Below are 24842 nucleotides of genomic sequence, written 5' to 3'. Positions count from 1 at the left end.
CCAAGACAAGAGCAATGTCTCTCTTTATTAGCAGTCATCGATGAGAACGATGAGAGTCAAGCCACCCAAATCAAAAACGGTGGCGCCTTGAGGTACAAGTGAATCAAGTTGCGCACTTTTTCCAGACACGAGCCGGTGTGCGGCCAATTTTTTTTTTTGGGCTTTGACTTGCGAGCACAGACCTCACAAATCGACTCAAACCCCACCAAGACAACATCCACAACAGTAGTCAGTCGTATATTCGTTGTCCTCTGAGAAGAACGACTAATAACAATGATGATGAGCTGAGCAAAGACAGAAGCAGAGGGAGCGACGCAACGGCCACCGGGTTGATGGGGGGGGGGGCAAAACGGTTGTCGTTCTTTTAAATTCCATTACGGCAATCATTTGGCGCTTCACGAATTCCGGCTTGGGTGCTTCGCCGGTTTCTCCAAAATACTGTATTTGTTAAAAATAAGGAAATTAATCAAACCAATAATCCCAACACAAAAACTGCGAAAGAATTTGCAGGATGCGCGAGAGGGGCCACCAGAGCAGCTGGCGTGACTCAGAGGCTTTACGCATGCCCACTCAAGTGAGGCGCCCGATCCTCAAGAGTCAACGAAGGAAAGCTCCCAGAGTTCAAACAACCTTGAAGGAAACACTCTCTAAGAGAGAGGAAGGCACCGTTGTCCGAAGCACATTTTTGGTCAGACGAGACAAGCGCTCGGGGCTTCTGTCTCTGGTGATGGCGGTCACACGCCAGACATTATCGATCGCCTTAGTACGCTTTCCTCCATCCCGGATTCGGACGTCAGTCAGTGACGCGACGAGCATTTTGGTGGGGGAGAAAAGCACATGGAGGGAGGAAAAAAAAATACGACCGTCTTCATGAGGTATTGCGGCTTTGGTGAGTCCCACCAAACATTTGGTTAAATACAGGCTAGCACTGGTTCATTACGACGAGCGACAACGGCACTTTAAAGCTAAACCTTTTTGGCTTTTTAGTCTTTGGGAATGAAGATCTACACAGATACGTGCGCAGGGTGCACTCGGAGGACCATCGAGCCGCAGTTCGGCTGACGAGCACAACGCGAGTGCGGAGGGGACCAAACGCACTCGCTCCCCCCCCCCCCCCCCCCCCGTCCACGTCGACACTTGACTTTGGCGCGGGGGGGCTCCAGACATCCTTTTCTCGAGGTGATATATTTGCCATTGGAATTCCTTTCTCTGAAAGGAGCTACTTGGCACAAAGCGAAAAGACGCTCCCATCCAACCCGCGCGACGTCTCGGCTTCGGGATTCTCAGTTGGCGGGCCCCGGATCGGCTAGCGGCATGGTGTGCAACACCTCATCCAGAAGCTGCAAAGCGCGGTGAAGGTGGACCTCCACCCAGCACGGCGTGTGCTTGATGCTCTGCCTGGGATAATCGGGCCCCCAGCCCTTAACGAAGCTGAGACGCAGGATGCAGAGCCGCCGCAGGTCATCCACTCCGATGCCCGCTGCCGCGGACAGACCTGCGAGTGAGGAAAACGCGCAAACCTTCCATGTGAGATCCGCCCAATGCAGTTTGGTTCCGGGCAAGCCGAGTGCATACTATCGAATCTTTTGGGCCCGCAAGGTGCGACGGGACTCACCGATCGCGGGTGCGATGCCGCCCACGCTTCCCGCTCCGGGGATATTTCCCGCCACCGCCGCCGCTTGTGCGGTAGCGGCGGCCTGAGCGGTCGCCGCCTGCTGCTGCATTTGTCTGTGGCACTGTCGGAGGTCAAACACCTTAAAACACACACACACAACTTTACATGATGACATTTCAACGATGCAATTTTTTTTCTCCTAAGTTTTGACACCTAAAAGCCAAAAGTGCGGCATGTTTGACGGCTCCGTTCAGACCTTGATGTGGGCTCCAGGGTAAATCTTGTGCACGGCGTCCCCCAGGGCTCGACCCGCCTCCCTGTCGAGGTAGTAGCTCTGGACAAACACGGCGTGATCGCTCAGACAGCGCATCCACACGTCGCCTTCGCCGCGACACTCCAGCTGCACCCCTTTGCCGATGTGTAGCCTGGAACATACAGGAAGGAAGCCAAACGGGGGCGGGGTCACGCCACGTCAAGCCGGAAATCCCTCCCGACAAAAGTTGGCGGCAAAAATGCCAGAACAACCTACCGGGCTCTCTCGCTGGCATCGGTGCGATGGACGTTACTCAGCTGGCCGAGACAGAAGCGGTCACCTCCCGACGGGTCGACGTAACCGTCCACCGTCACGACGGGGCAGCTGGAGGGCACCTTGAACATCTCGCCCACCTGAACGTCCATTTCAAAATAGGAGACGGAGCACCAGAACTCGGGTCCTGCACCAAACCACAACACCGAGCGAAGACGCGGTGAATTAAATCCAAATCCGCTGCATTTCCACAGCACTTGACAACTAACCGCCGCGGGCCGCGCCGAGCAGAAAACCGGTCAAGACGACAACGGAATCGCAACAAAGGGCGAATGTCCTTCGTCACGCTTCTCTGAGCGTTCCAAAGTCAATGCTGGGCAAATCCAGTTTGCTACGACCTGCGGCGCAATCCAAAGACATGCGGTCAAGCTAATGTTAGCGCGGTCAAGCTGATATTAGCGCGGTCATGCTAATGTGACGTCAGCATTTCGCCTGCGCTTTAATTGACTCGCGGCTGCGGCCTCCCCGTCCGGTTTGATCGTGGGGCTTTTGCCGATTTTAAGATTTCATCTCCCTTGAAAACAACAATACTTGTCTCTGACCTGGATGATTTGATACAGAAGGAGGGAAAGAGGTTGAGCCACGATGCGGAGACCCTGGAAAGACAAAAACTAAAGCACAAAACATTCCAAGCGAGAAAACATGATCACTGAGCACTTTTCGCGAGGTACTCGTGTGTGTGACGTTTTGCGGCGGCTCACAATGTGGGTTCGGATGGTGAAGGGGCGTCGGCTGCTGACCGCGCCCGTTTTGCGGGGCTCCCATCGGCGCGTAGGAGGCCGCGCTGCCGCCCGTCCACACCGCTGCAACCACAGAAAAGCACAAAGGGCAACGTTGCTATTTAGCGCTCGGCCATTCGCGACACCCGCACGGGAAGCCGTGCAAGCGAAATATATAGACACACACACACACACACACATTGGAGTGTAGGTCTGAAGTCACGAGGTGTCTGACACGCGTGCCATCAAGACACTCACTGTGGAAGGCCGCCTGACTCGGAGAATGTTTGCTGCCGCTGCTGTATCCATTCTGTCCGTGGGATTGAAGAGGAGGAGGAGGTCGAGGGGATTGTTGGGGGTGCTGAGGCGCAGGTGGCTGAGATGCGGGGTGATTCGCAGGCGGGGAAGTCCCAAGTCGGACCTGCGGAGAAGCGGTCTGAGGGCGGCCATCGAGGCGGCCGCCCTGCGGCGCCAGCCTGGAGCCGCAGTCGGACACTGCAGAGGAGAGTGCGCAACCGCGCCCAATCACCACCGGGACAAGCGCTCAGGACTGGAACCCAAAGTGCGGCTCTTTCATGGGTGGGGGAGGGGGGGCGACGATGACCGCCGTCAGCTTTTTGCTCGTTTTTCCACTGCAACAATGGTTTGCCCACACATTTGGCCTCGAACAAACGTAAGAGCAAGTCGATGATGGAAGAGAGGACAGCCCAGATTGACAGCGCGTCGAGCCCAATGTCGAAAAAATCATCAATTTCGGAGAACGGAATTATTTTCCAAAATGGCCAACGCCGTTCAGCGGTAGCTAGCGCGCATGCAAGCAGAGGAAAACCCATGGCGACGCCACTCCGGAAGCCTGAGCCCCAAAAAGTTATCGGTGCCAGGTCGACCTCCTAAGCACGATTGTGACGTGCTGCCCCAGATCCGAAACGCATTTTTACCAACAGAGCTTGAGACTTTGACAAAAAAAAAAAAAAACACGGATCGATAGCGTATATATATATATATCCGCTCACCTTTGGGTGAGACAGGCAGCTGTGTGTATCTGGTGACGGGCGGGGGTCCGCAGGGCTCAGACAGTTGCGGGGGAGCCAGCGCTTGGCCGTAGTGCTCGGCGGGAGGCAGCTTGAGCGCCGCCCGGTGCTCAGACAGCGGCATGCCGGGCGGGAGATCCATTTGGATACAGTCGTGGATGTACTCTTCTTTGACCAGACCACCGGGGGGCACTGTAGGATGGAACAGAAGGTCAGCCGAGCTTGGGGTGGGGGGCGTTGATCCGTTGGCAAAACTCCTCCCAGATGACGGATGCTATTTTGCCACTCAAAGTTGGATACAAGCCGATCGATCGATCGAGCGATCGCTCAATCGATCGAGCGATCGCTCAATCGATCGATCGCCTAGGGTAGATGAGAAAGTCTCTGCGTAGGCTGCGACGTACTTGCATTGTGAAGACTGAGACCAACTGTGAAAGGGGGCAGAAAAAGCAGAGGTTCAAAACCAGAGCGGCGGCGACTCATTTGGGCCAGCGCCAAAAAGACGCGGCGCCTCGGCGCTCAGATACTTTGCACCTACCGATGCCCGGAGAAACCACCCTCTCGTAATGGTAGGGGTTGACGCACACGTTGTCATACTTCAGATCAAAGGCGTACTGGCAGAACTTGACGTGCTTGAGTTCGTTCTTGTGGAGGTCAGGCCAGCGCCACAGCCGGGCGTAAATCACGTGAGGGAAACCTTTCCTCCCGGCCACCTGAGAAGCAAGGCAAAATCAACACCGCGCTGTACATTTCGTTCAGAAGCGAGGTGGCGGCGGCCGTTAGCTTCCCACGCTTTGTCGCCACAAAGGCCTTTTTCACAGTTCGACTGTACTTGGTCTTAGAAAGTAGCCGACAAATCCAAAAAGGCTCCGTCATCAAACACGAGGACCCAATTTGGCCCGGGAAACCGGCGCCAGGCTTGACATCAGGTTGCCTGACCTGCAGCCGCCCGTCCAGCGTCCTCTGGATGGTGACGCACTTGCTGGGATGGACGCCGTTGGTGGTCACGGCGGTGATGAGCGCGTCCAACTCGTCCTTCTTCTCCTTCAGCTTCTTGACCAGGCTCTCGATGGCCCGCTTGGCAAAGCCCTCGTTCTCCCCGCCCTGCCGATGGCACATGAGGCTGTGGACGATGCTGAGGCAGGCGTCATTGCTACTCGGAGGGTTCGCGGACATAACGCCGCTGCCAACGACACAAAAGGAACGGCTTAGCAGGTTGGGGGGGGGGGGGGGGTAGGAAGCCCGAGAACGACAAGAAACCAGACATTTGCCCACAGATTGCGTGATGTCGGCATGCCGGGCCATACGTTCCCCCCCCTGGCCCCCCACTCCCGATTTTCGACTTCAACTCAGCCCTTTAGGTGGCAAACAATGAGATGGGTGGTGTGCTCAATGTCATTCGGGGGCCAAGTTGCGCGCGCCAGCTGTCACGGTGCCCGGCACCGAAAAACCCAAACAGTGATAGGAAGGACCCCAAACATGTGATCGGCCAACTGCACATTCACGACAGCTCAGAGCACGCCGGGCGACGGAAAGCCTTTTCGACCCTTTTCCCGTGCCGGCCAAAAAAGAAGGCAGCCCAACGGCACGGCGTAATTCCCCTCAAACAAAAACGTCACTAATGGCCAGGGCGAGCGACTCCCTTCGCATGAAAGCGTCCCGAGAAACGCCGAGCCTTCTTTTTCCTTTATCTCGGTGAATACTTGGCTTAGCGGATGCGGGATTCTTCAAGGCCACGTGCCCTTTCATTGTTGCGTGGCGCTGCGCTCGGGTTGCAAAGGTCTGGGCTCAATCAAAAAAAAAAAAAAAAAAACACGAGGCAGCAAATGGAGAAGAAAACCGTCTTCTCTTTGATGTTTGATTGACAGCGGCCCGCCGCCATGCCCCTCGGTCGTTTGAAAATGTTGAATTACAAACGATACGACTTTGGCCGCATTCCACTCGAATGAAAGTCGAAACACCCGACTGAGTTCAAATGGCACAAAGAGCGCGTGTGGCCTTGCTCACCTTGGGTTGAGTTGCTCAGCCAATGAGTGAGCAGAAGGTTCACAGGGATCATGATGGCCCGGTTCTGAATCAGCCCCTGTGCAGAATGTGGATGGAGAGGCATCATGAAAAGACGCAAATGCTATTGGTCTCCCAGATCGATAGAAAGATTCTTTAGCTGCTCATTCATTTCACGACAACCCGAATAAATCACCATTTCTTTGGCAGATGAGCAAACACAGGGGGAAAAAAAAGTTCTGCAACCATCTAAAATCACACACTTGTCAATGAATTCCAAAAGAGTCTCCTTATAGTCCGTCTGATCTTCAAATTTGAGTTCCCTCAGGTCCTCATCCTCCCTCCACCCCCGTGTACCCTCGGCACGTCTCAACACGATGGGGTGCAGAGCTTTCACCCGCTCTGCCCCCAAACTCTGGAACTCACTTGCACCCGACTTCCGTAATATTGAGTCTCGCTTTCTCCTCCACCAAATGAGGAACTTTTACATTTCATTTTACAAGTCATATCGGCGTCGATGCTTATAACGTGCTACCACATGTAACGTGGAAGTGACTATTGTGTTTGGTATTACTGACAACTATCTTTAACGTCAATATACAAGTAAAGCACAGCTGTAACGGCGCCCCACACGTGACAGAGAAATTACCAAAAAAAATCACCTCTGTCCACATTATAAGGTGTGCGTTAAATACTGATTGATGGCCCTTAAATACTGTCCTTGAAACGTTTCCAAAAAATCGGAACTTGTGGCTTACAATTGTGGCTCTCTACTGGACGGGCGTGTAGACAAATCAAGCGCACCTTCTCTAGCATTGGTAATAAGGCAGAAGTAAAGGCAGTGGCTTAAGACGTTGGCCGGGCTTTTTTTTGGGGGGGGGGTGAGCTACGATACAAACGCATACCGAAAAACATGACATTGCCGGCTCATGACGGAATGAAAAAAAAAGTTGAAGGACATTGAGAATTGTAGTTTGGAGCCGAGGGGCTCTCCATTTGCTTACCCAGACGTCCAAGTTGCTCATGGTAGTGTGTGTGTTGTGTGCGTGTGCGCAGGTTACTTCTGTTCGGTCGGATATTGTGGTCAGAATGTATCTAACAAGGCGGCATCTCATTTTTTCTCATGTAATGGTTATCCGTTGCTCGTCGCCCCCCCCCCTCCCCCGAGAACGTCTCTGAAATGCGCTGTTGTGTATGTTCATCCTGCAGGCCCCAAACTCGACGGCTGGAGGACACGGTTGTCCAAATGAATGCGCCAATCAATCATCACGGAAATATCGAGTCACACCGACTGTCAAGTCTTTGCTCAAACGGACGCACGCGTCGACCTCCACCATGAACACAACGTCCAGTTACACCAAGTAGTGTTCAGCGCGGACCACACATGCGCAAAGTTGAAACAGATGAAATGTCGGGAGCACAACATCACCCGGGTACGAACGATTGAGGCAGCGGCGCGGCGTTTGTTCGAGATCAAGACGACCATCGCTCGAGCTCTCCTGACCAACTTCCACTTCCAAAATCGAGGAGATGATGTTCCGCTTGAAATGTCGGCGACAGCTGTTGGAGCGAGCGTTCGCGCCGAATGCAGAATACTTACACATCGGACGGAGAGAGGCGAAGAACTGGAACAGAAAGAGCGCCGGGCTGTCCGACAATTTGCTTCCAGTGGCGTCGACCGGCTCGTCGGAACGTTGACTCGGCTCTCCGCGAGCTGGGTCGGGGCACCGTCTAGCGCAGCGGCGACGCGAGCATGAATTGCACCTCGGTTGCTTTCAAGGTCTCGGGTGCGACGCTTCGCTCGCTCGAGTGTCTCACGCCGGCGCTATCGTCTTATCAGCCTCGCCGTCTCCTCGCGCATCCTGCCCGATCCTCGCGCGCACCGCGCAATAACAATAGAGGGGAGACGTCGTGCGTGTCGGTGTCGCGACGAGCTACAGCCAATGGTGGGCCGGCTCTCATCCGCGCCGCGGCTCTCGGCCAATCGCAGAGCGGGTCTCACCGCGACGCTTGCCAGCCAGGGTCTGTCTGGTTCGTCGAGATTAACAAACCCGTGAGACTGTTTTCTTTAAAGTGGCGCCGCTGAGAATATCCCCCCCCCCCGCGCCCCCACACTCCCCCAACACACACTTGCATGGGCGCGAATTACAACTGTAGCCCAAAGTGGACCACATCTCCACAGTTGGACATGCGTGAAACTTGATTTGCCAACGTTTCCCTCTTGCACAGCGGTTCTTAACCTTCTTAGAGGCACCGAACCCAACCAGTTAATATGCACATTCACCGAACCCTTCATTAGTGAAATAAATAAATTATATATTAGAAATTCAAGACAAAAAAACCCCAGCATTTATTAAAAACATTCATTCATTCATCTTCCGTACCGCTTGATCCTCACTAGGGTCGCGGGGGGTGCTGGAGCCCATCCCAGCCATCTCCGGGCATTAGGCGGTTGCCAGCCAATCGCAGGGCACACATAGACGAACAACCATCCACGCTCACACTCACACCTAGGGACAATTTTAGAGTGTTCAATCAGCCTGCCATGCATATTTTTGGAATGTGGGAGGAAACCGGAGCACCCGGAGAAAACCCACGCCACGGGAGAACATGCAAAACTCCACACAGGGAGGCCGCAGCTGGAATCGAACCCGGTACCTCTGCACTGTGAAGCCGACGTGCTAACCACTGGACTACCGGGCCGCCCTTTATTAAAAACAGAAAAAAGTAAATAACATTTCAAGAAAAAAGTATCTTTTTTTTAATTGTACGACGTACTATCACGACAGTCCCACGTTGACTACTAAGCGAACTAAATGCAAGCGTTTTATTTCAAAACCACTGGTGTGGTGTAGCGCGGTGTGCATGGGGTGTGGGGGGGCGCAAACACTCTGGCACTGTCAAAGAAGGCAGACATCATTCTGGACAAGGGGTTAGGACAAGTGGAAACGTTGCCTCAGGAGAACAAATGAATCAGACAATGCCATGCGCAACAACAACCTACGACCGGAGGGCACGATTCATGTCAATGGAAGAGTTGCCTTCCTCAAGGTCAAAAGTACCCCTGTAGATTGGCCCAACCTCGTTTTGTTGTGCAGAGATCATGGAATGTCAGGGTTTACTGGGAGGGCGAGAGGCCAACACTCCTGAGGCCTCCAACATGGTCTTTCTTCGCGCTGTCTCTTTGGCTACATTATGGTTCAGTCTTCTTAGACGCTCCTGAAGACAGAAACAACACCATGCTTGTGTGTTTTGTTTTTTTTTACTTTTCATGAAAGTGATGAAATCTTGCCCAGCCTAACTGGCAAATCATAGCGGGTACACTTGGTTTTAGGGCAATGACAACAGTAGAGCAGGAATTTAGAAGGAAGACCCATTTTCATAAATTGGTAGTTGGCCAAAGATTGACTTGACCTCACTTGGTGAACTATTTGCACACGAGCAATAAAGAGTAAATCTTGTCAGATATGTCTGCGTTAAGAGACACACAACACTAACCTGAGCATTCTGCAGGATGTTGTTTACGAGCACGACTCTTCGTCTAGCATTAAGAAGTTTCTTTACATATGGGTCCAGATCAAGAGCCACCTTTTGATGTTCGTTTATCCTGCATAATTCTGTACAGAAAGGAAAGACAACCAACACCCGTCCGAAGTCAAATATAGGGAATTGCGCTCCTCGCAGACGTGCTGAGGTGTTTCTCTTGTTATCTGTGGGAATCGCGGGCTTGTCATTCAGCCTGCCCAAAAGAAATCAATTTACCTGAGGCAAGGTTGTCTATGTGCTCCCTAAGTTCAACTTGGCTCTCTCTGTAGATGACATACAAATGGAGAACAATTTCAAAAGGTCAAACGTTGAACTTTCCCGGAGAGCCGCGCCTGAGTGACGAGACCGAAGCTACCAGCGATGTGATGCTAGGTGACGATGAAAACACAGTCGATTCCAAATGCTGATTATGATGCGCATGTATTACCTGACAGAGTGAACGTGCAGGTCCAATTGTTGGACGGCTGGTTTCAAAAGATCGAGCATGCCCTCCGCAATGACATCTTTAGCGGAGGAGTTGTCAACGACGAGCCCGGAAGCCATTTTCTTGGAGGACCGCAACAGAGCGTCGCCGGAAACTGTGCGTCGTGACGTCAGAGAGCGAGCGTCTCCATTTTCTTCCAGCCATCTCGTCGGCTACACGGGCAGCACCATTTTAAGAAGTCGTTTCGTCAGAGTCGCTTCTCAACGTTTGTCTTGTCGCTCCAAAGTGGTTCGAGAGACCATTAGTAGTCGTCGTTCGTTTCTTTTTTTTTCGCGGAGCTTACTTTGGTGGTGAAGTGTTTTTCTTGAACCAAAAGTGGCAATTAACAACACCCCCTCGGCCCGGTGGTGTTGGAACAAGCTAGCTCTTGAAGCTAAGTTTAGCTAGCTGGCTTTTTTTCGACCGATGCAACGTTCATTGTGAGTCAAGGTTTAAATCATTTTACATCGTTGTTTAAACGAGTTCGGTTTGAATGAAGTTAGGCAGCTTGCTTGCTATATAGTAATGTCGTCGAAGATTACCTCATACTCTATTTTGCTCGGTGGAGAATGAGTGTTTCGCTTTATAAAATCAAATCAATGACGGACGAGCAAGGCCTTGGGGGCCGTGTAAGAAAGTGAGCAAACGATAGAGTGACCAAAACTGGTGATGTTGATTTTTTTTCACGAGACTTTTGGGAGCACCACAATCGAATCCACGCACATTTACCAGGTTTTCAGCTACGAGTGAATGATGTATTATTATTGTTTAGGGTTATCAGTGGGCCACCATTCAGTATCCAATTGGTCGCGTTCCCCACCAAGCGACAGAGGTTACTCCTCACCAGTTGAAACCCATTTATTTCACCTTGGAACATTATATGGGATGCATCAAGTGCTTGATTGACTGCACACACACACACACATACATATACAGTATATAAGATATCCTTTATTTGTCCCACAATATGTATATATATATGCATACACACACACACACACGGTTGGGTTTTCGGTTTTGTGCTCACAGTTTGCGGTACTCTTAGAAAAAGCTAACTGTCTTGTCATTAACTGTGAAAGTATATATTGTCAGCATTGTTTGTAGTTACTATGTTTCTTATTTCCAGGAGCCTTCAACAGAAATCAATCAGAATGAGTGCCGCATCCTCTCAAAAAGTGGTCCTGAAGAGCACCACCAAAGTGTCCCTGAACGAGCGGTGAGACGTCATGCGCCCTGTCGGCAGTTTAACACCAGAATCAAGGGCCATCCTTGAGGTTTGAAGGTCCTTGTGCTCTCTGAAGAAGGATACTGTCAGGGACCCGGCCTAAAATGGATACGGTTTTGAAGTATCCTTGCGTGTGCACTGCTCACTTGGCTTTGTTGGACTTGTGAATATTTTTGGGTGCGTAAGCTGAATAAGAGCGCTGCGAGGCACTACAGGAGTTTGGTTGCCCAGCCCGAATGCTATGTGTGAGCAGTGCACAAAGGGAGATGAGGCAATAATACTTACTGGGCCCATGATGGACCAGACCGCTGTCCTGAAAATTCCATGGCACTCCCACTCCCTGTTATGTAACACACCACAGTATACATGAAGTATACGCAATACAGGGGAGTGGAGATATTGCAACCCCACCAAAAAAGAAAAAAAAAGGTTCTCTCATTCTCTCTCAAACCAGCTGAAGTTCAGCACCTTTCGTCTTTCTTCTCTGTTACTCTTTCTCCATACAAGTTCAGGTACTCGGTCCTAGCCTGGACGTGACGCGGCGGCCTACTCTGCCGCGTGCCATCCTTGTCACGGTCCTTGCTGTAAGAGGCCGAGTTGCCAACATAGTCCGTGGCCTCTGCTCCTGCGGCGTGAGCCGGTAAGCTTGAGGCCAGTAAGTGGCAATTGTACTCCCTTTTCTCTTGTCTTTTTTTCTTTTCTTCCGATCTTAAAGTCAATGATTTCTCTCGCTCTCTCCGTCTTGTTCTGCTGTGCTGCTTGTGCTCGGTTTGGAAAAGTAAAAAAGTGTTGCTATTTCCGAGAGAGAGAGAGAAATGAGTGCCAGCAAGTGGAACGTAAATGACTAAAGAGCCACGCCAACAAGCGCGGCCGCATCCATGACTTGAAAAATGACTTGATGTGGAAACCTGCTTCCTCCTCCTCTGTGTCCCCTATCCTCGTCTTTTACTGCCTCTTCTCCCTCCCACCTCCTAAAGCTTCACTAACATGCTGAAGAACAAGCAGCCCACAGCGGTTAGCATTCGAGCCACCATGCAACAGCAGCATATGGCCAGTTCACGCAATCGCCGGCTGGCCCAGCAGATGGAGAATCGCCCCTCGGTGCAAGCTGCTCTGAGTCACAAACAGGTACGCCCCCCGCGCCTCGTTGGACTTTCTCATCGCATGGGCTGTTCATAAACAAACGGGGTTGTCATCGGGCGAGAGGATCGTCTTTTCGCGAATAGTCTACGTGCTATTGCGTAGCAAATGTCACGCGGAAGGTCTTCCCGGTTCACACGGTGGTGAACAATTCTGAGCTACCGATGGAGCGGAAATGCTTGAAGTTGAGAAGTTCAAAGACCGTTCCGATTAAGGGCTGGGGAGTATGACGGTCTGATCTGAATTGAAGCTGACTTTTTCAAAGGTTGTCGTGAATCTCTTCTTTGCAATCACATGCCAATCAGAGGAGAAATATCGCTGGGCCTTGCTTCTTCCCAAAGGTGTTCCAACATTTCATCCAAATCTGGCCACGCCCCTTTTTAAGCGGCTCACAAAGGCATGTTGGCTTTCCCCCAGAGGTCAGAACCTGACATTTCCTCATTCAACCCGGGTCTGAGAATGGAAAACGCATGGTGCATTTTGGGCCAAACGACGAGCCCCAACTTACTGTTTTCATTACCCGACAAGGTCTGCCTGTCCGACCGTCCGTGTGTCTTAAAAAGCCAGTTGTTTCTGCCACCTCCAGGTGTGCCCCACAAAAGTCTGGGGAAGAAGGACAAGAGTGAGAGAGGCGAATGCGGTTACTGCCGATAGCGACCACTGACCTAAGTCGTGAGTCTGTTGGCGAACAAACACGAGTGTTCCAGCTACAGCCTGATGTCATTGGTCACGCGCGATGTGCCAAGACCACAAATGCGGGGTTTGGGCCAGTCCTATGCAAGAGTCCCTCCCCTTTGAAAGTGTTGAAACTCTGTTTGGAATCATTTGTCAGAGCCTGAAGCAACGACTGGGGAAGAGCAACATCCAAGCCAGGTTGGGTCGCCCGGTTGGCTTGGGGATGCGCGGCGGTGCCATCGGTGGCAGAGGAGGCTTGCGCGGGATGACCAGAGGACTTCGCGGAAGGGGCAGAGGAGGAATGATGAGCGGTGCGCTTTCGCTGAGAGGTGCCTAACCACTTTGTCACGCACATTCAAATCTTGTCTCCCCCACCAAACCACCGCTGAATGCAAGTGCCGTTTTTTTTTTGTGTGTTTTTTAACAACGTAGGAAAACGAATGACTCCCGGGTTCCCCGTCCGAGGCCGCGGCTCCGCTGGCCGTATGGCATTTCGTAGAGGTGGGCGCCAGCGGGCGGGAATTCCCGGCCGCGGCGGGCCTATGGGGAGAGGAGCCCCCCGTGGAGGAGTGTCCAGAGGTGCTCTTGCCGCACGCGCCGAGTGAATTCTCTGAAATGTCTATCTGTCCGCTCAACCGTTGCTTTGTGCGCATTGGTGGACAGGGCGCGGCGGGCTCCGCGGGCGCGGCGGTTTTGCCGGCAGACGTGGCCGCGGCAGAGGTGTCGGCCGACCGTCGGTGACCCGCGAGCAACTGGACAACCAGCTGGACGCTTACATGTCAAAGACCAAAGGTCACCTCGATGCGGAACTGGATGCCTACATGGCCCAGGCAAACCCGGAGAGCATGGAGTGACACTTGGGACTCGAGGGACTGCGAGAACTGCACAGCGCCTTTTTCGCACGTGCTGCATAGCGTCTACTCGTTCTCAGAAAATGGGGTGAATCGTTTTGATGAGAGAAACGACAGTCCAGAGCAGGGCGCTTTGGACGAGCAGAAAATTCGTCACACTGAATGTGCTGTCATCCACAAGTCATTTCTATAATTGTTGCCGATGAAGCCCATTTGAATTCTCCATCACAGTATGAAATGACTTTTCGAAATCTGCAAGAGTTCGGTTGTTTTATTTTTACTGTACCATGTCCTTTCATACCCTGTTCAGATTCTCTCGTCACCCACTTTGTTAAGATGTTTGAGTCGCCTTCTGACTTTGTTTCTGCCAATTGCAAATGTTATGTTTCTGTACAGCCAGAATTTGGTCTTCTCAGGCATTTCGGCACTGGTTCATAATGTCAAAAGAATGTGTAAACAAAGCCTCCCTTCCTTCCCAGCCAATGCCGTGTGTGTTTTCTGTGTTTGAGACCTTTTTGCCTTTAAGCATCCTGACCCAACAGCCATCATCTATGAATTTCCAGCTGAATTGCAAGAGACTGCCAATTTAACAGTCGGGCAATCTAAGTAGTGAAAACAAGGCAAGACTTGGAATTATTTTGCAAGTGTCTCGATGCTCTGGTGTACTCACGATACGCTCTAAAATCGGTTGCTTGGTGCTCTCTGAATTGAACATATTCGTGAAAGGTTTGGTGGCTGTTCAATAATGCACCGGGTGCTGCAAAATTAACCAAGTTTTTAAACTTGAGAGGAACCTCAACGCATAACGTGCACTCGAATGCTCGTCTACGGTGCGTTGGAGCAATAGAAACAACTGAGCGGTAACAAAATAAATAAGATATCCTTTATTTGTCCCGCAATGGGGACCTAATCTTCGGCTCTTGCACTTGGTTAGGCAAAGAGAATTTTGAGCAGCTGCGATTGGCAGCAAAGGGCTTGGCGAAAGCCTTAACAATAAACGAGACGCCTTTGTGACATTTACTCTTTATCAAGTAAAGAGACGACAGTATGGATTAAGCTCGAGTAACCGGCACACAGCCTGTGTCAACTTTTATGTAACGTCAAATCAAAACACTGGAAGAAGAACAATGTGCCCTCTTTTCGCAATCTCCAGACACAATAGGAACAACCGGCCAATCGGGTATTTATCGTAAAGTGCTTGCAATTGTCGCAACGCACATATAAAGAGTTTTGCAGCATCGTCGCTCGCTCCTTTCGACGCCCAGGTCGCGACCGAGCAGGTTCCTCAGCATGAGGTACTCGCACTCACTTGAGTCATTTGTATTATGATGATGGCGATTTTCACACGTTGAATACTTGAGTACTGTATTTTTATCCGATGCGTTTGTTTCTTTTAATTACCGCGCGTTGTACGACAACGATGTTCGATTCCAGGCCGGTAGACTTAAGGGGTTTCTCGAACGCTGTTGATCTTGAGTAGATGTATTTTGAAACGAACATCTGACGTCTTGTCACCTTAAAGCAATGTGTTTTTTGTTTTGTTTTTTTTTGGGGGGGGGGTGCGTCTGCCGAAATAGCAGAGCGAAACGGTCTCTTTGGCCACGTGATTCTTTGCATGCAAGCTAACCGAATGACCGAGACGATGGATTTTGGAATACTGTAATGAACATGACCGGATTGAATGGTTTAAGTAGACTCGCGTTGCTTTCCCAACGCAACGGCTCAACTAGTCACTACCGATGTTTAAAGCGAGCACCTTTTAAAATGTATAATTAGCGTTAGTCTCGGGTCAGCTCCGCTGCCGCGTGCTGTTCAAAGTTTGGGGGGGTTGGCCTTCTTGAGCGGCCTCTTCCCGTGACAGCCGTGGCCACAGCACTTCAGGTTTTGCTTTCACCGCCGCACTATTGGTTGCTGCACGGTGTCAATGAGGCTTGAGACATGACTCGTCTGTCATTTGCCTGCCGATTTGTCACCTGATGCTAAAGTTATTCCTCGACGTTTTGTGTGAAAACTCTTTCCTGAACGGGCTCTCACTGTGAATCCCAACCTGAATGTGGCATTTCCTTGCAGGGTGGGGTGACGTAGCTTTCGCGGCTGGCTCGAGAGTCAGGAGACTGAAATGCGAGGTTGGTACTGCTCAATGTCTTTTCTCTAGTGTACCCTGTTAGTTGACTGTATACATTAAAGCGCATGAGCTTTTTGGCACAGCAAGCGCTTTGGTCCTGTGCGGTGGGCCACGGAGCTGTTGCGGTGCAAAGACCAACTAATTCTCTCGCAACCCACTGCAGTCAACCCTCTGCTGTAGTGTCACTAATGAGAAAGACATTCCGTCATTGACAGATCTCCTGGTGTCTTTGGATCTAAATGTACTTATTTGTTTCCCCCTTATGCTTTTCTTTTGATAGCGGCGCGGACACCCGCAGCGGCTCCTCTTGTTTTATGTTGAGAAGGAAGAAATTTCATCTGTCCTGTATGGTACATACAGTACATTTGACAATAAAGTTTATCCAAACCCCCCCGCCGTGGTTCCAGCGAGGTGAGTTGTCCGCTTGTATTTTGTCCACTAGCGACAGTTTACGTGATGATTGGCGAAATATGTTCAACTGCTCTGAATTGTGAGTGACGATTGCCTTTCTGATTGACACGGCGCGACTTTTTGACCGCAGAAAAAAAGTTGCAGGCGAAAGTTGACGATGGTCCGCTCCCTCTTACAGGAGTCGTCTACTCTGAAGCTGGGCCTCGCCGACTTTCACCTGGGACGCAATGCACGACTCATTTCAACCCGATGAAGATGGCTGACCCGCAGTGCTTGCAATAGCGGTGAGATCCAGTCCCATCTCATCGCGGTCCCGCTTGTTGAAGGCCACCGAGAATGTGTGTAGATTAACGGCACCGTTGGGTATCTGCGGCCTGCTGCTCCATCAGCATGCTTGTTCAAAACCCGGTGCGAGAACAAAGTCAGCTCGTGGCATCGTTGGTCTCTTCGCTGCGTGTGGGAGGAGTCCTGGTATAAGGGTTGACACAACCTTTTGTCATGCAATAGTCTTTTTATTTATTTTTAAAGACATGGTGATTGATGTGTCATTTTAAAAAAAAGTGCAGTCTCGTGTTGAAATGGTCTCAATGGATTTTTGACATTCTTTCTTCAGGTAGCGCCGAGGCCAAGCTGAGCCCACCCGTAACCTTCCAGCAGATGATTGCCAGCCGAGGTGTTTTTCCTCCTTCTCCAGCTCTAAGGTTTTCTGAAATGTTTTAAAAAGCATACAATTAATCTTTTTTTTTTTTACAATATCAGAGCTAGGGTAAGATATTAAGATAAATGAAGCATGAATATGAGAGTGTTATTCTCCATGACCAAAAAATATTTTTGCTTAAAAAGAAACGGCCCTCAAGATGACATTTTAACTGCTTGCGATTCCTCAAGTGATAAACACTTGAACGGTCAGTTTTTAACCGCACCGTTCGACTTCTTTTGGGTCTGCACTGTTTGGTGTCTGCATCCTGCTGCTGCTTCATCTGCAGGCGTGTTAAAAATTACGTGCGAGAGCAAGTAATCCGTCATCGTTGGGCTCTTCGCTTGCCTGTGTTTGGAGTCCTGGAATGACTGAAACAAGCCAGCCGCAGTCTTTTCAATTGAATACGCGTAACATTTTGCCCTAATACAAACCTGTTTTTCATCTCACAGTTGACAGAGTTCCTTCTTCCGCAAGCATATTGAACATTCAAAAAACATATGTAAGTAATGAACCGTGCCCACTTTTTGATTTAGTGTATTGGTCACATACCAAGGCTTTCAGGTAATTTCGTTCCTGACTTGCTGTGGACCTGACCAGAAATAAAAACCATCCCAGTGAACTTCTGCGGCAGTCTGCTCAGAAGATTCGTTGGGAACATTTCTGCTGCTCTGTCTCTTGATGCATTGTTCTGATTCCTCCATGCCCTCTTATTATTTTTTTTTTTCCCCCTCGACAGCAAACCATGATGAAAGGGAAGAGCGAGCGGGTGAACATTTTTTTTAGTCATCTCTTGCCTTGTCAATAAAGCACTTTGAAAATTTTCCGAGGCTGTGAAGTGGCCTTCTTGTTCAAAAGAAATAAAGTGTTTGAAAAGTTCCTAGTTTTTGACTCTATACATCTCGTAGTACAATTGTATGTCCAGCAAGTGGCAGTGCACATCCACAGTGACTTCTTAGAGCAACGTTTCAACGCTCTGGGTGCTTATTTTTCACGTGAACTTTTGTTCTAGGTCAAGGGTGGGAAAAAAACTTGGTCATAGGTATCAAAATCATAGGTGTCAAACTCGGGTCCTGGAAGGCCACTGTCATGCATGTTTTCCAAGTCTCCCTTTTGCAACACACCTGATTCAGATCATCAACAAGCTCTGCGGAAGCCTGACATTGAAGCTCTTCATTTGAATCAGCTGTGTTGCAACAGGGAGACTTAGAAAACATGCAGGACAGCAGCCCTCCAGGACCTGAGTTTGACACCTATGATGGAAAGGAAGGCGTTTTTAGCCGAAAGAAACGACCATGTATAGTAAGCAGTTTTTAGCCGAAAAAAAACCCGACCATGTATAATAGTAAGCCGTTTTTAGCCGGAAAAAAAACAACCATGTATAGTAAGCCGTTTTTACCCGAAAAAAAAACGACCATGCATAGTAAGGCGTTTTTTGCCTTAAAAACGACCATGTATGGTAAGCCGTTTTTAGCCGAAAAAAAAAACGACCATGTATAGTAAGCCGTTTTTAGCCGGAAAAAAAACGACCATGCATAGTAAGGCGTTTTTTGCCTAAAAAAACGACCATGGATAGTAAGCCGTTTTTAGCCGGAAAAAAAACGACCATGCATAGTAAGGCGTTTTTTGCCTAAAAAAACGACCATGGATAGTAAGCCGTTTTTAGCCGGAAAAAAAACGACCATGCATAGTAAGGCGTTTTTTGCCTAAAAAAACGACCATGTATAGTAAGGCGTTTTTAGCCCCCAAAAAAACGACCATGTATAGTAAGGCGTTTTTTGCCTAAAAAAACGACCATGTATAGTAAGGCGTAACGCCTTACTATACATGGTCGTTTTTTTGGGGGCTAAAAACGCCTTACTATACATGGTCATTTTTTTCAGCAAAAAACGCCTTACTATACATGGACGTTTTTTTCAGCTAAAAACGCCTTACTATACATGGTTGTTTATTTCGGCTAAAAACGGCTTACTAACGCTGCAAAATGGAGACATCACAAATCTTTTCCCAATTTATTATCAAAACATACAAAAAACATACATGTATCAAAGATTAGTTCTTTTTAATACAAATCAGACTTGGTTTGATGCCCTGAAGACAGGAAGGTGTGAAACAAAACAGCAAGAATCTTGACGCGAAATGTCATCAAGGACTACAGAAAATCAGGTACAAATCAGGCACATTTTTTTGGTTGGGTTTTTCTTCCTCTCCATCATCCCAACATCAAGTGAGCAAAACGTTTGGTGGAAAATAGGGCACGCGGATCAAAAACAGGTGACCTTTCCAAATCCTGTTTCGCACTGACGGGTCGATTCAGAAACGTGCGCGCACATCTTCAAATCACAAAAGCGCTTCCAGGCAGTAGTACAGCAAAACGCATCTCCAAAAAATGCAACACATCCCTTTGAGCAAAAAGTGGTCAACTACGTTCAAGAAGACGCCAAGCTGAGCTTTCATCGACACCCCGGCGGGATTCATTGACGGCGGCGAGTGCAATCCTGTCCAAGACGCCCGACGAAGGCTTCGAGTAACAGGCAAGGCCAGGGATTGTCTTTTGCTGACCCTGGAGTGACAAAGCGGGGCTCCGCAGAGTCCAACAACAGCAGGCGGTCGGCGCTGCCACCAGCATGAAGCGACAAAGTGACCCGTCGACGGGAAGACAGTTGGGTGGGGGGCGGCTTATCCGGGACATGCGGAACGCCGCGCGCGCGCTGGCCAGCTTTCGGCGCGGCAGGGAAGGTTCGGCTCGGGCGCGGCTCGCCACCGCGGCCTCCCGACGGCAGGGGAAACGTCGGTTCCGGTTAGCGCCGGCCCGAAAGCTGCGCCGCCATTTTGTAGAAAATGCAGAAGGAAGCGCTTTCAGCAGACCGGCAGCATGTGGGCGTTGATGTTGAACTCCTCGTCGGTCTGTAAAGGATGGGAACTTCCGTTAGAGAGAGAGAGAAAAAAAAGGGGCGACGCCTTCCCGCCGCTAATGGCGGGTGGGCGGGATTCGGTCGGGGCAGGTACCTCCGTGTAGACCGGAGGCGGGGGGAAACAGAAGGACGGCGGGTTCATGAAGATGGGGCTGTCGTCGCCGTCAAAGTCGTCCAGGAGCGGCGTCAGCGGCTGCTCCATGTGGAGGTCGCGGGTGACGTCGCGGTAGCTGGGCAGCTCGGGCACGCCCAGCGACAACCAGCTGAGCGACCCATCCTGGCTGCTCACGCTGCTGCTGCGGCTGCCCAGCCCGGCGGTGCCGATCACCAAAGGCAGCTCCAGGATCAGCTTCTCGCTCCCGGGAATGTGGATGTAAATCTGCGGCGAGTCGACTTTTGCTCAGCCGATGGAGGAGGAGATTTTTTTTGGGGGGGGGGGGGTTTCTTGGAATACGCAACTTACCATCAAGGCATACTCCATGCGAATGAGGTCACAGTCCAGCTTGGACGGCTTGATCTTGGGCACCCGGATGCTTTTGCCCTGCCAGGCGTCGCACATGCCCGAGATGATGTGGTTGCCCCGCACTGACGACAACTTCTGGCGGAAGATTTTGGTGCGGCCGTTGGCCTGGTAGGTGTGCTTGGCGATGATGGCGGCCTTGGGAACCACGATGCGCGAGCACGTGTTCTCGAACTTGGCGTTGATGCAGATGTCCTCGCCCTCGCAGAAGCCGCGACGATCGATTTTGGCGTTGAGCGACACTTGGCCGTCCGGGATGAACATGCAGGTGACTTTTTTCTCCCTCGTACCACCTGTCGGACACTGTGAGCCAAACGCACACAGAAAGAGGGGGAAAAAAATTTAAAATCAATGTCGAGACCGTATCTGCCAAAAGGTTTTGGGATTTGCCTCGTCCAACGTACCAGCAGGTCTGGCGTGTTGACGTCGAGAGGTTCCTCGACCTCAAAGTGTTTCTTGCACTCCAGGGTGGGCTGCTGCGTTCTCTCCAACTTGGCCTTCACGTAATAGTGAACGTAGCCAAACTTGCCTTTGTAAGAAGACACCAGCTTCCTGCAACAACATCCGGGGAACGTTTTGTTCATCGCGAGGGTAAACAAAATTGAGGGAGATCACGACAGCTGCAGGAAAGGATCCAAATTGGACTGAAATGTCACTTTGTGGCTCTTTCCATTAACCCAGTGCTATTTATTCAAAGTTGGTTCTTTGAGGCGAAAAAGACAGGACACTCACCCGTGTTGAGGGAGGTCGAATTCAAAGCAGTAGTCGTATTTGTTGTTTGGCCTCAAGAGAACCGAGCCATCGGTGTCTGGAAAAGAAAAAAAAAGTCGCTGTGATAAGTTGGAGCGAACTAGCATAACAGTGGGTGACGCAATGTTGACGCTTCCTTCTTCCATCTTGTTTTTTTTCTCCTTCCAAGGAAACGAAAGGCAAAATGGCACTTTGCGTTCCGTCTTTGTGGCGTCGAGGCTCGGTCGTACCTGTCGGTTGATCCCGAAGGCGCAAAACGGCCTCGTGTCGGAGGTACTCGGCCTCCTGTCGGCAGCGCTGCTTGCCTTTGGCGTATTCCACTTTGGCGCTTCCCAAGGCCAGAATCCTGAGCGCCGACACGCGCGTCACTTCGTTCACTTCCACCTGCACTTGGCCCGACAGCCTGTCGCCGCCGCAGTAAAAACTCTTCGAGTCGTCGAAAACGATTTGGAACGACTTGAGTCGCCTCAACATGGCCACCATGTCTGCGGGTGATTCGAGGGGGTCCCTTCGCGGAGTGTTTGGACGGCGCCGTCGCCTTCGTCTTTTTAAGCGAGGGGTCGACCCGAGAACGGGCCGGTTTTGCCTCGACTCGCCCCGGCCCGTCATGCAGAGCGAGCGTGAATCGGCGTGCGCGGCGCGGCCATTGGCGCAAACGGCTTGTTTTGCTCGGGCTCGACCAATGGGCGCCCGCCGTCGACGCGTGAACGCCGCGTGCTCAAGCGCCCGAAGAGGCGTGCTCGGCTCGTGTGTAGAGGAAGTCGACGCGGCCTGCCGCATACCGAAATGCTCCCGGAGTAAACACCCCGGGGAGGGAGGGGGGGGGTTGGTTTATGACGCATCCGCGACGGCGGTGCCAAGTGTTCGAAAAGTCGACGCGGCTTTGTTGTTTAGACCAAACTGCTTTCTGTTCGCTAATTCCTTTCCGGGAAAAAGCCGAGGGGAACGACGGAGGAACAAAATGTTCTGTTCGATACCGTCAACAAAACCGATACGACGGCCGATTTGGAACACAACACCTTTTTTTTTCTTTTGCGTTTGTTGTTGTCGAGGGAAAGTCATTTTCGAGCAGCTGGCAAAACAATCCCAAGTCAAAGTCTGCTCGCAGCCATGTTTGTGGCTCTTTGTTGTGGCACTCGCACCAAGTCAAAGCGACCGAAAGTCAGCATAGCGCATACGGCGTGGAATCGAGCATCGATTTGATTTCTTTGTTTTGACATCCTGCAGTTTGTGTGCTGGTCATAAAACGAGGGTAGCTCCCCTCCCCCCTCCACCCAACGTTACTATTGATTGACTTAAATGGTTTGGCCCGGATCGTCTGGAAGACTCCACATTGGAGGTCTCCCTTCACAGCCGCTCTTTGGTTGCATTGGGCAGGCCGTTGTGGCCAAATCCATCTCGACTCTTGGCCGCGGTTGCGGGATTTGCGCTCGCGCGCTCATCGCATTCGGGCCATGTTGACGTGCCTCAAATTGAATCCCTCTCGTTCCCTTTGCCCTCCTTCCGAAATGCCTCGGCGAGTGATTCCCTCAAGCGCTCCGGGATGGAAATAGACGAAACAGACACCCCCTCCCCCTGTCTGTTGACATTGAGCTAAGCTTTTGCGCTCCCCGCCATCCGCTTGCAATTTGGACCTGTTCGATATCAAAGTCGGCGGGCAGTTCGGTCAACTACTCGCCATGCAACACAGAAGGAACGGCGTCGACTTGCATTAGGCCTTCCGGTCTGGCCAAGATGGAGAGCGGCTCTTTGATGGCTGCCTTTTGAAGGCGTGAATTCCTCCGAGCTCACCTCTTGCCTTTTATGGCGTGTAAGGGAAAAGCAAAAAAGAAACCCACACCAGGCTGAAGCACGTGTTGTACCTTCCCTGCGACGGCCTGCAAAAACATGTTTGGCTTTGCATCAACAACCACCTCCGCTTGACCTCAGCGCTTGCCCCGCCCCCGAAGCGCTCTGCTCTCTCTGTCGTCGATACCGCTGCCCTGTACATTTGAAAACACTCAACGGCCTTTCCGTCGGGTCGGGCGGGTGAAGGAAGGAACTCAACGGGGGAAAAAAAACAAAACAAAGCCCAAGTGAGCGAGGGCAGCTCGCGGTCCCAACGTCCTCCCGCGTCATCGCCGAAGCGCACGTCGGCCCGCCGGGTCAGCGTTTTTCCATTTTGTTTTTGCCGAGAATTGAGCGGGAACACAATTGGGAGAACTCATTGATGGTCGGATTCATCAAAACATTCCTGAGAAAGTCAAATAACTTGTTTGAATCTGGGCTGATGGATCGGTCGCGCTCGAGTGTCAAGAGGCGAAGTTCTTCACGGAACCAGCCGCACGTTCTTGTAACATTGTTCCGGCGTGAACCGATTCTCAGAACGAATGTGACTGGTGCTCTGTTGTGTAATGTGCTTTCCTGGGGGGGGGGGATGCCTTTCGCCCAAACGGCCGCTGCTCATTTGACAAAGCGGCGAGAGCAAAGCGAAGGAAGCCCGTTCGCGCGTATTTCACGGCTTTTACCCAAGCGTGCCGTTCATGGAAGCTCTTGGCCGCTTTGGCTCCCTGCCGTCGCGTGACCCGTTACAGGGGCGGCGGGCGTGACCGGGGAGCAAGTGGTGTTGTTCTCACGAGGCTGCTTCGACGCGGCAGGAGGAGCTGCAAAAAAAAGAAAGAAAAATCAGTACGGTGAAACACCTCAACAACGAAATCATGTTTGCAGCAAGACATTTTTCACAACAGGGGGTTTTTCACTGTAGCAAATCTTGATCTCCAGGAAGCCAGACCAAGTACGCTGCAATGAAAATATGGAGCGAGGCGCAACTTCACACTCGCACACAGACGTTCACGTCACTTGCTTTGTTCAAGGCGGTCGACCGAGTCTTGACGCCGCTGAAATTCCACACAGATGAGGACGCCGATATTCTTGGAACACGTTCGCCCGCGGGCCAATCTGCGGATGAGCAAATGTTTCGTGCGAGCAAAAACAAGACAGCGGAGGAAGCTTGAATGTGATTTCCAAACGTCTGCGTCTTTCCTCGGAACTGGTTGGATGTTGATCGACTGATTTTCTCAGTGTTGAGCGCGTGTCGCTCTCCCTGGGTTCAAAAGGCCAGTCGTCATCCCGCCGGGAGGCCGAGCAAAGCAAAAGGAAGCCAAGCGCAGCTGCTCGAGTGGCAAACAAACACAGAAATACGCGACAAGGACGAAGACCGCAGCGCGTTCTGGTAACAAGACGCCGCTCCTGCCGTCTTTGCGGTCTATGAATAACGTCCTCGATTTAGCAAGACGGAGCGGCAACGAGCAACCCGATCGGTCCGAGACGTTGACGTCCGGCTCCGAACGGGCATCGGGGCTTCGCCGCCTGGCGGCATCTACGGGAATGGAAACTCGTCGCGCGGGTTCGAAGCCCATCACGACCGGCTCCGTTTGTAGTCGTCGCTTGCATTCAACCGTCGCGGAGGACGATCGTCGACCGTCACGGAGGACGATCGCCGAGCATCACGGAGGACGATCGCCGAGCGTCACGGAGGACGATCGCCGACGGATGGCCCGGACGGTGATCCGGACAAGATCAAGTTCGCC

General features: G+C 51.3%; 4 protein-coding genes and 2 long non-coding RNA genes across 11 annotated transcripts; 3 read left to right on the top strand and 3 right to left on the bottom strand.

The window, feature by feature from the left end:
- Positions 1-6: 6 nt before the first annotated feature.
- smad10a (SMAD family member 10a) lies at positions 7-8883 on the bottom strand. Of its 4 annotated transcripts, none has more exons than XM_052069853.1 (13): positions 7556-8883; positions 5959-6034; positions 4891-5134; positions 4490-4664; positions 4356-4379; positions 3934-4143; positions 3179-3415; positions 2903-3004; positions 2744-2812; positions 2145-2328; positions 1872-2040; positions 1616-1754; positions 7-1495 (listed from the first exon to the last, which is right to left on the bottom strand). In XM_052069853.1, exons 1-13 carry the CDS (start codon positions 7557-7559, stop codon positions 1284-1286), a joined length of 1845 nt encoding a protein of 614 aa, XP_051925813.1. In that variant the 5' UTR covers positions 7560-8883; the 3' UTR covers positions 7-1283. The 4 variants fall into 4 exon arrangements, with proteins under 4 accessions (XP_051925813.1, XP_051925814.1, XP_051925812.1 ...); XM_052069854.1 differs by having other exon boundaries at positions 2744-2797; XM_052069852.1 differs by having other exon boundaries at positions 2744-3004.
- On the top strand, positions 6694-7696 carry LOC127603557 (uncharacterized). The gene is made up of 2 exons (XR_007963090.1): positions 6694-6981; positions 7165-7696. It is a non-coding gene; the product is annotated as an uncharacterized LOC127603557 (long non-coding RNA).
- Positions 8884-9045: 162 nt separating the features above from the next.
- On the bottom strand, positions 9046-10086 carry snapin (SNAP associated protein). The gene is made up of 4 exons (XM_052069898.1): positions 9929-10086; positions 9718-9764; positions 9454-9572; positions 9046-9174 (listed from the first exon to the last, which is right to left on the bottom strand). Exons 1-4 carry the CDS (start codon positions 10042-10044, stop codon positions 9067-9069), a joined length of 390 nt encoding a protein of 129 aa, XP_051925858.1. The 5' UTR covers positions 10045-10086; the 3' UTR covers positions 9046-9066.
- Positions 10087-10103: 17 nt separating this feature from the next.
- Positions 10104-14338, top strand: chtopa (chromatin target of PRMT1a). The gene is made up of 6 exons (XM_052069883.1): positions 10104-10404; positions 11091-11180; positions 12167-12317; positions 13162-13333; positions 13437-13583; positions 13668-14338. Exons 1-6 carry the CDS (start codon positions 10391-10393, stop codon positions 13856-13858), a joined length of 765 nt encoding a protein of 254 aa, XP_051925843.1. The 5' UTR covers positions 10104-10390; the 3' UTR covers positions 13859-14338.
- Positions 14339-15156: 818 nt separating this feature from the next.
- Positions 15157-17569, top strand: LOC127603555 (uncharacterized). Of its 2 annotated transcripts, XR_007963088.1 has the most exons (4): positions 15157-15981; positions 16261-16391; positions 17005-17064; positions 17541-17569. It is a non-coding gene; the product is annotated as an uncharacterized LOC127603555 (long non-coding RNA). The 2 variants fall into 2 exon arrangements; XR_007963087.1 differs by lacking the exon at positions 16261-16391.
- Positions 17570-19284: 1715 nt separating this feature from the next.
- Positions 19285-21838, bottom strand: txnipa (thioredoxin interacting protein a). 2 transcript variants are annotated; one of them, XM_052072312.1, is made up of 6 exons: positions 21504-21838; positions 21256-21331; positions 20928-21075; positions 20467-20826; positions 20098-20382; positions 19285-19995 (listed from the first exon to the last, which is right to left on the bottom strand). In XM_052072312.1, exons 1-6 carry the CDS (start codon positions 21754-21756, stop codon positions 19948-19950), a joined length of 1170 nt encoding a protein of 389 aa, XP_051928272.1. In that variant the 5' UTR covers positions 21757-21838; the 3' UTR covers positions 19285-19947. The 2 variants fall into 2 exon arrangements, with proteins under 2 accessions (XP_051928272.1, XP_051928273.1); XM_052072313.1 differs by having other exon boundaries at positions 19285-19986; positions 21504-21837.
- Positions 21839-24842: the final 3004 nt, after the last annotated feature.

Source organism: Hippocampus zosterae, chromosome 7 (assembly GCF_025434085.1).
Source record: "Hippocampus zosterae strain Florida chromosome 7, ASM2543408v3, whole genome shotgun sequence".
NCBI lineage: Eukaryota > Metazoa > Chordata > Actinopteri > Syngnathiformes > Syngnathidae > Hippocampus > Hippocampus zosterae.
The sequence above is the reverse complement of the archived record's forward strand: the minus strand, read 5'-3'. Positions and strand labels throughout refer to the sequence as shown.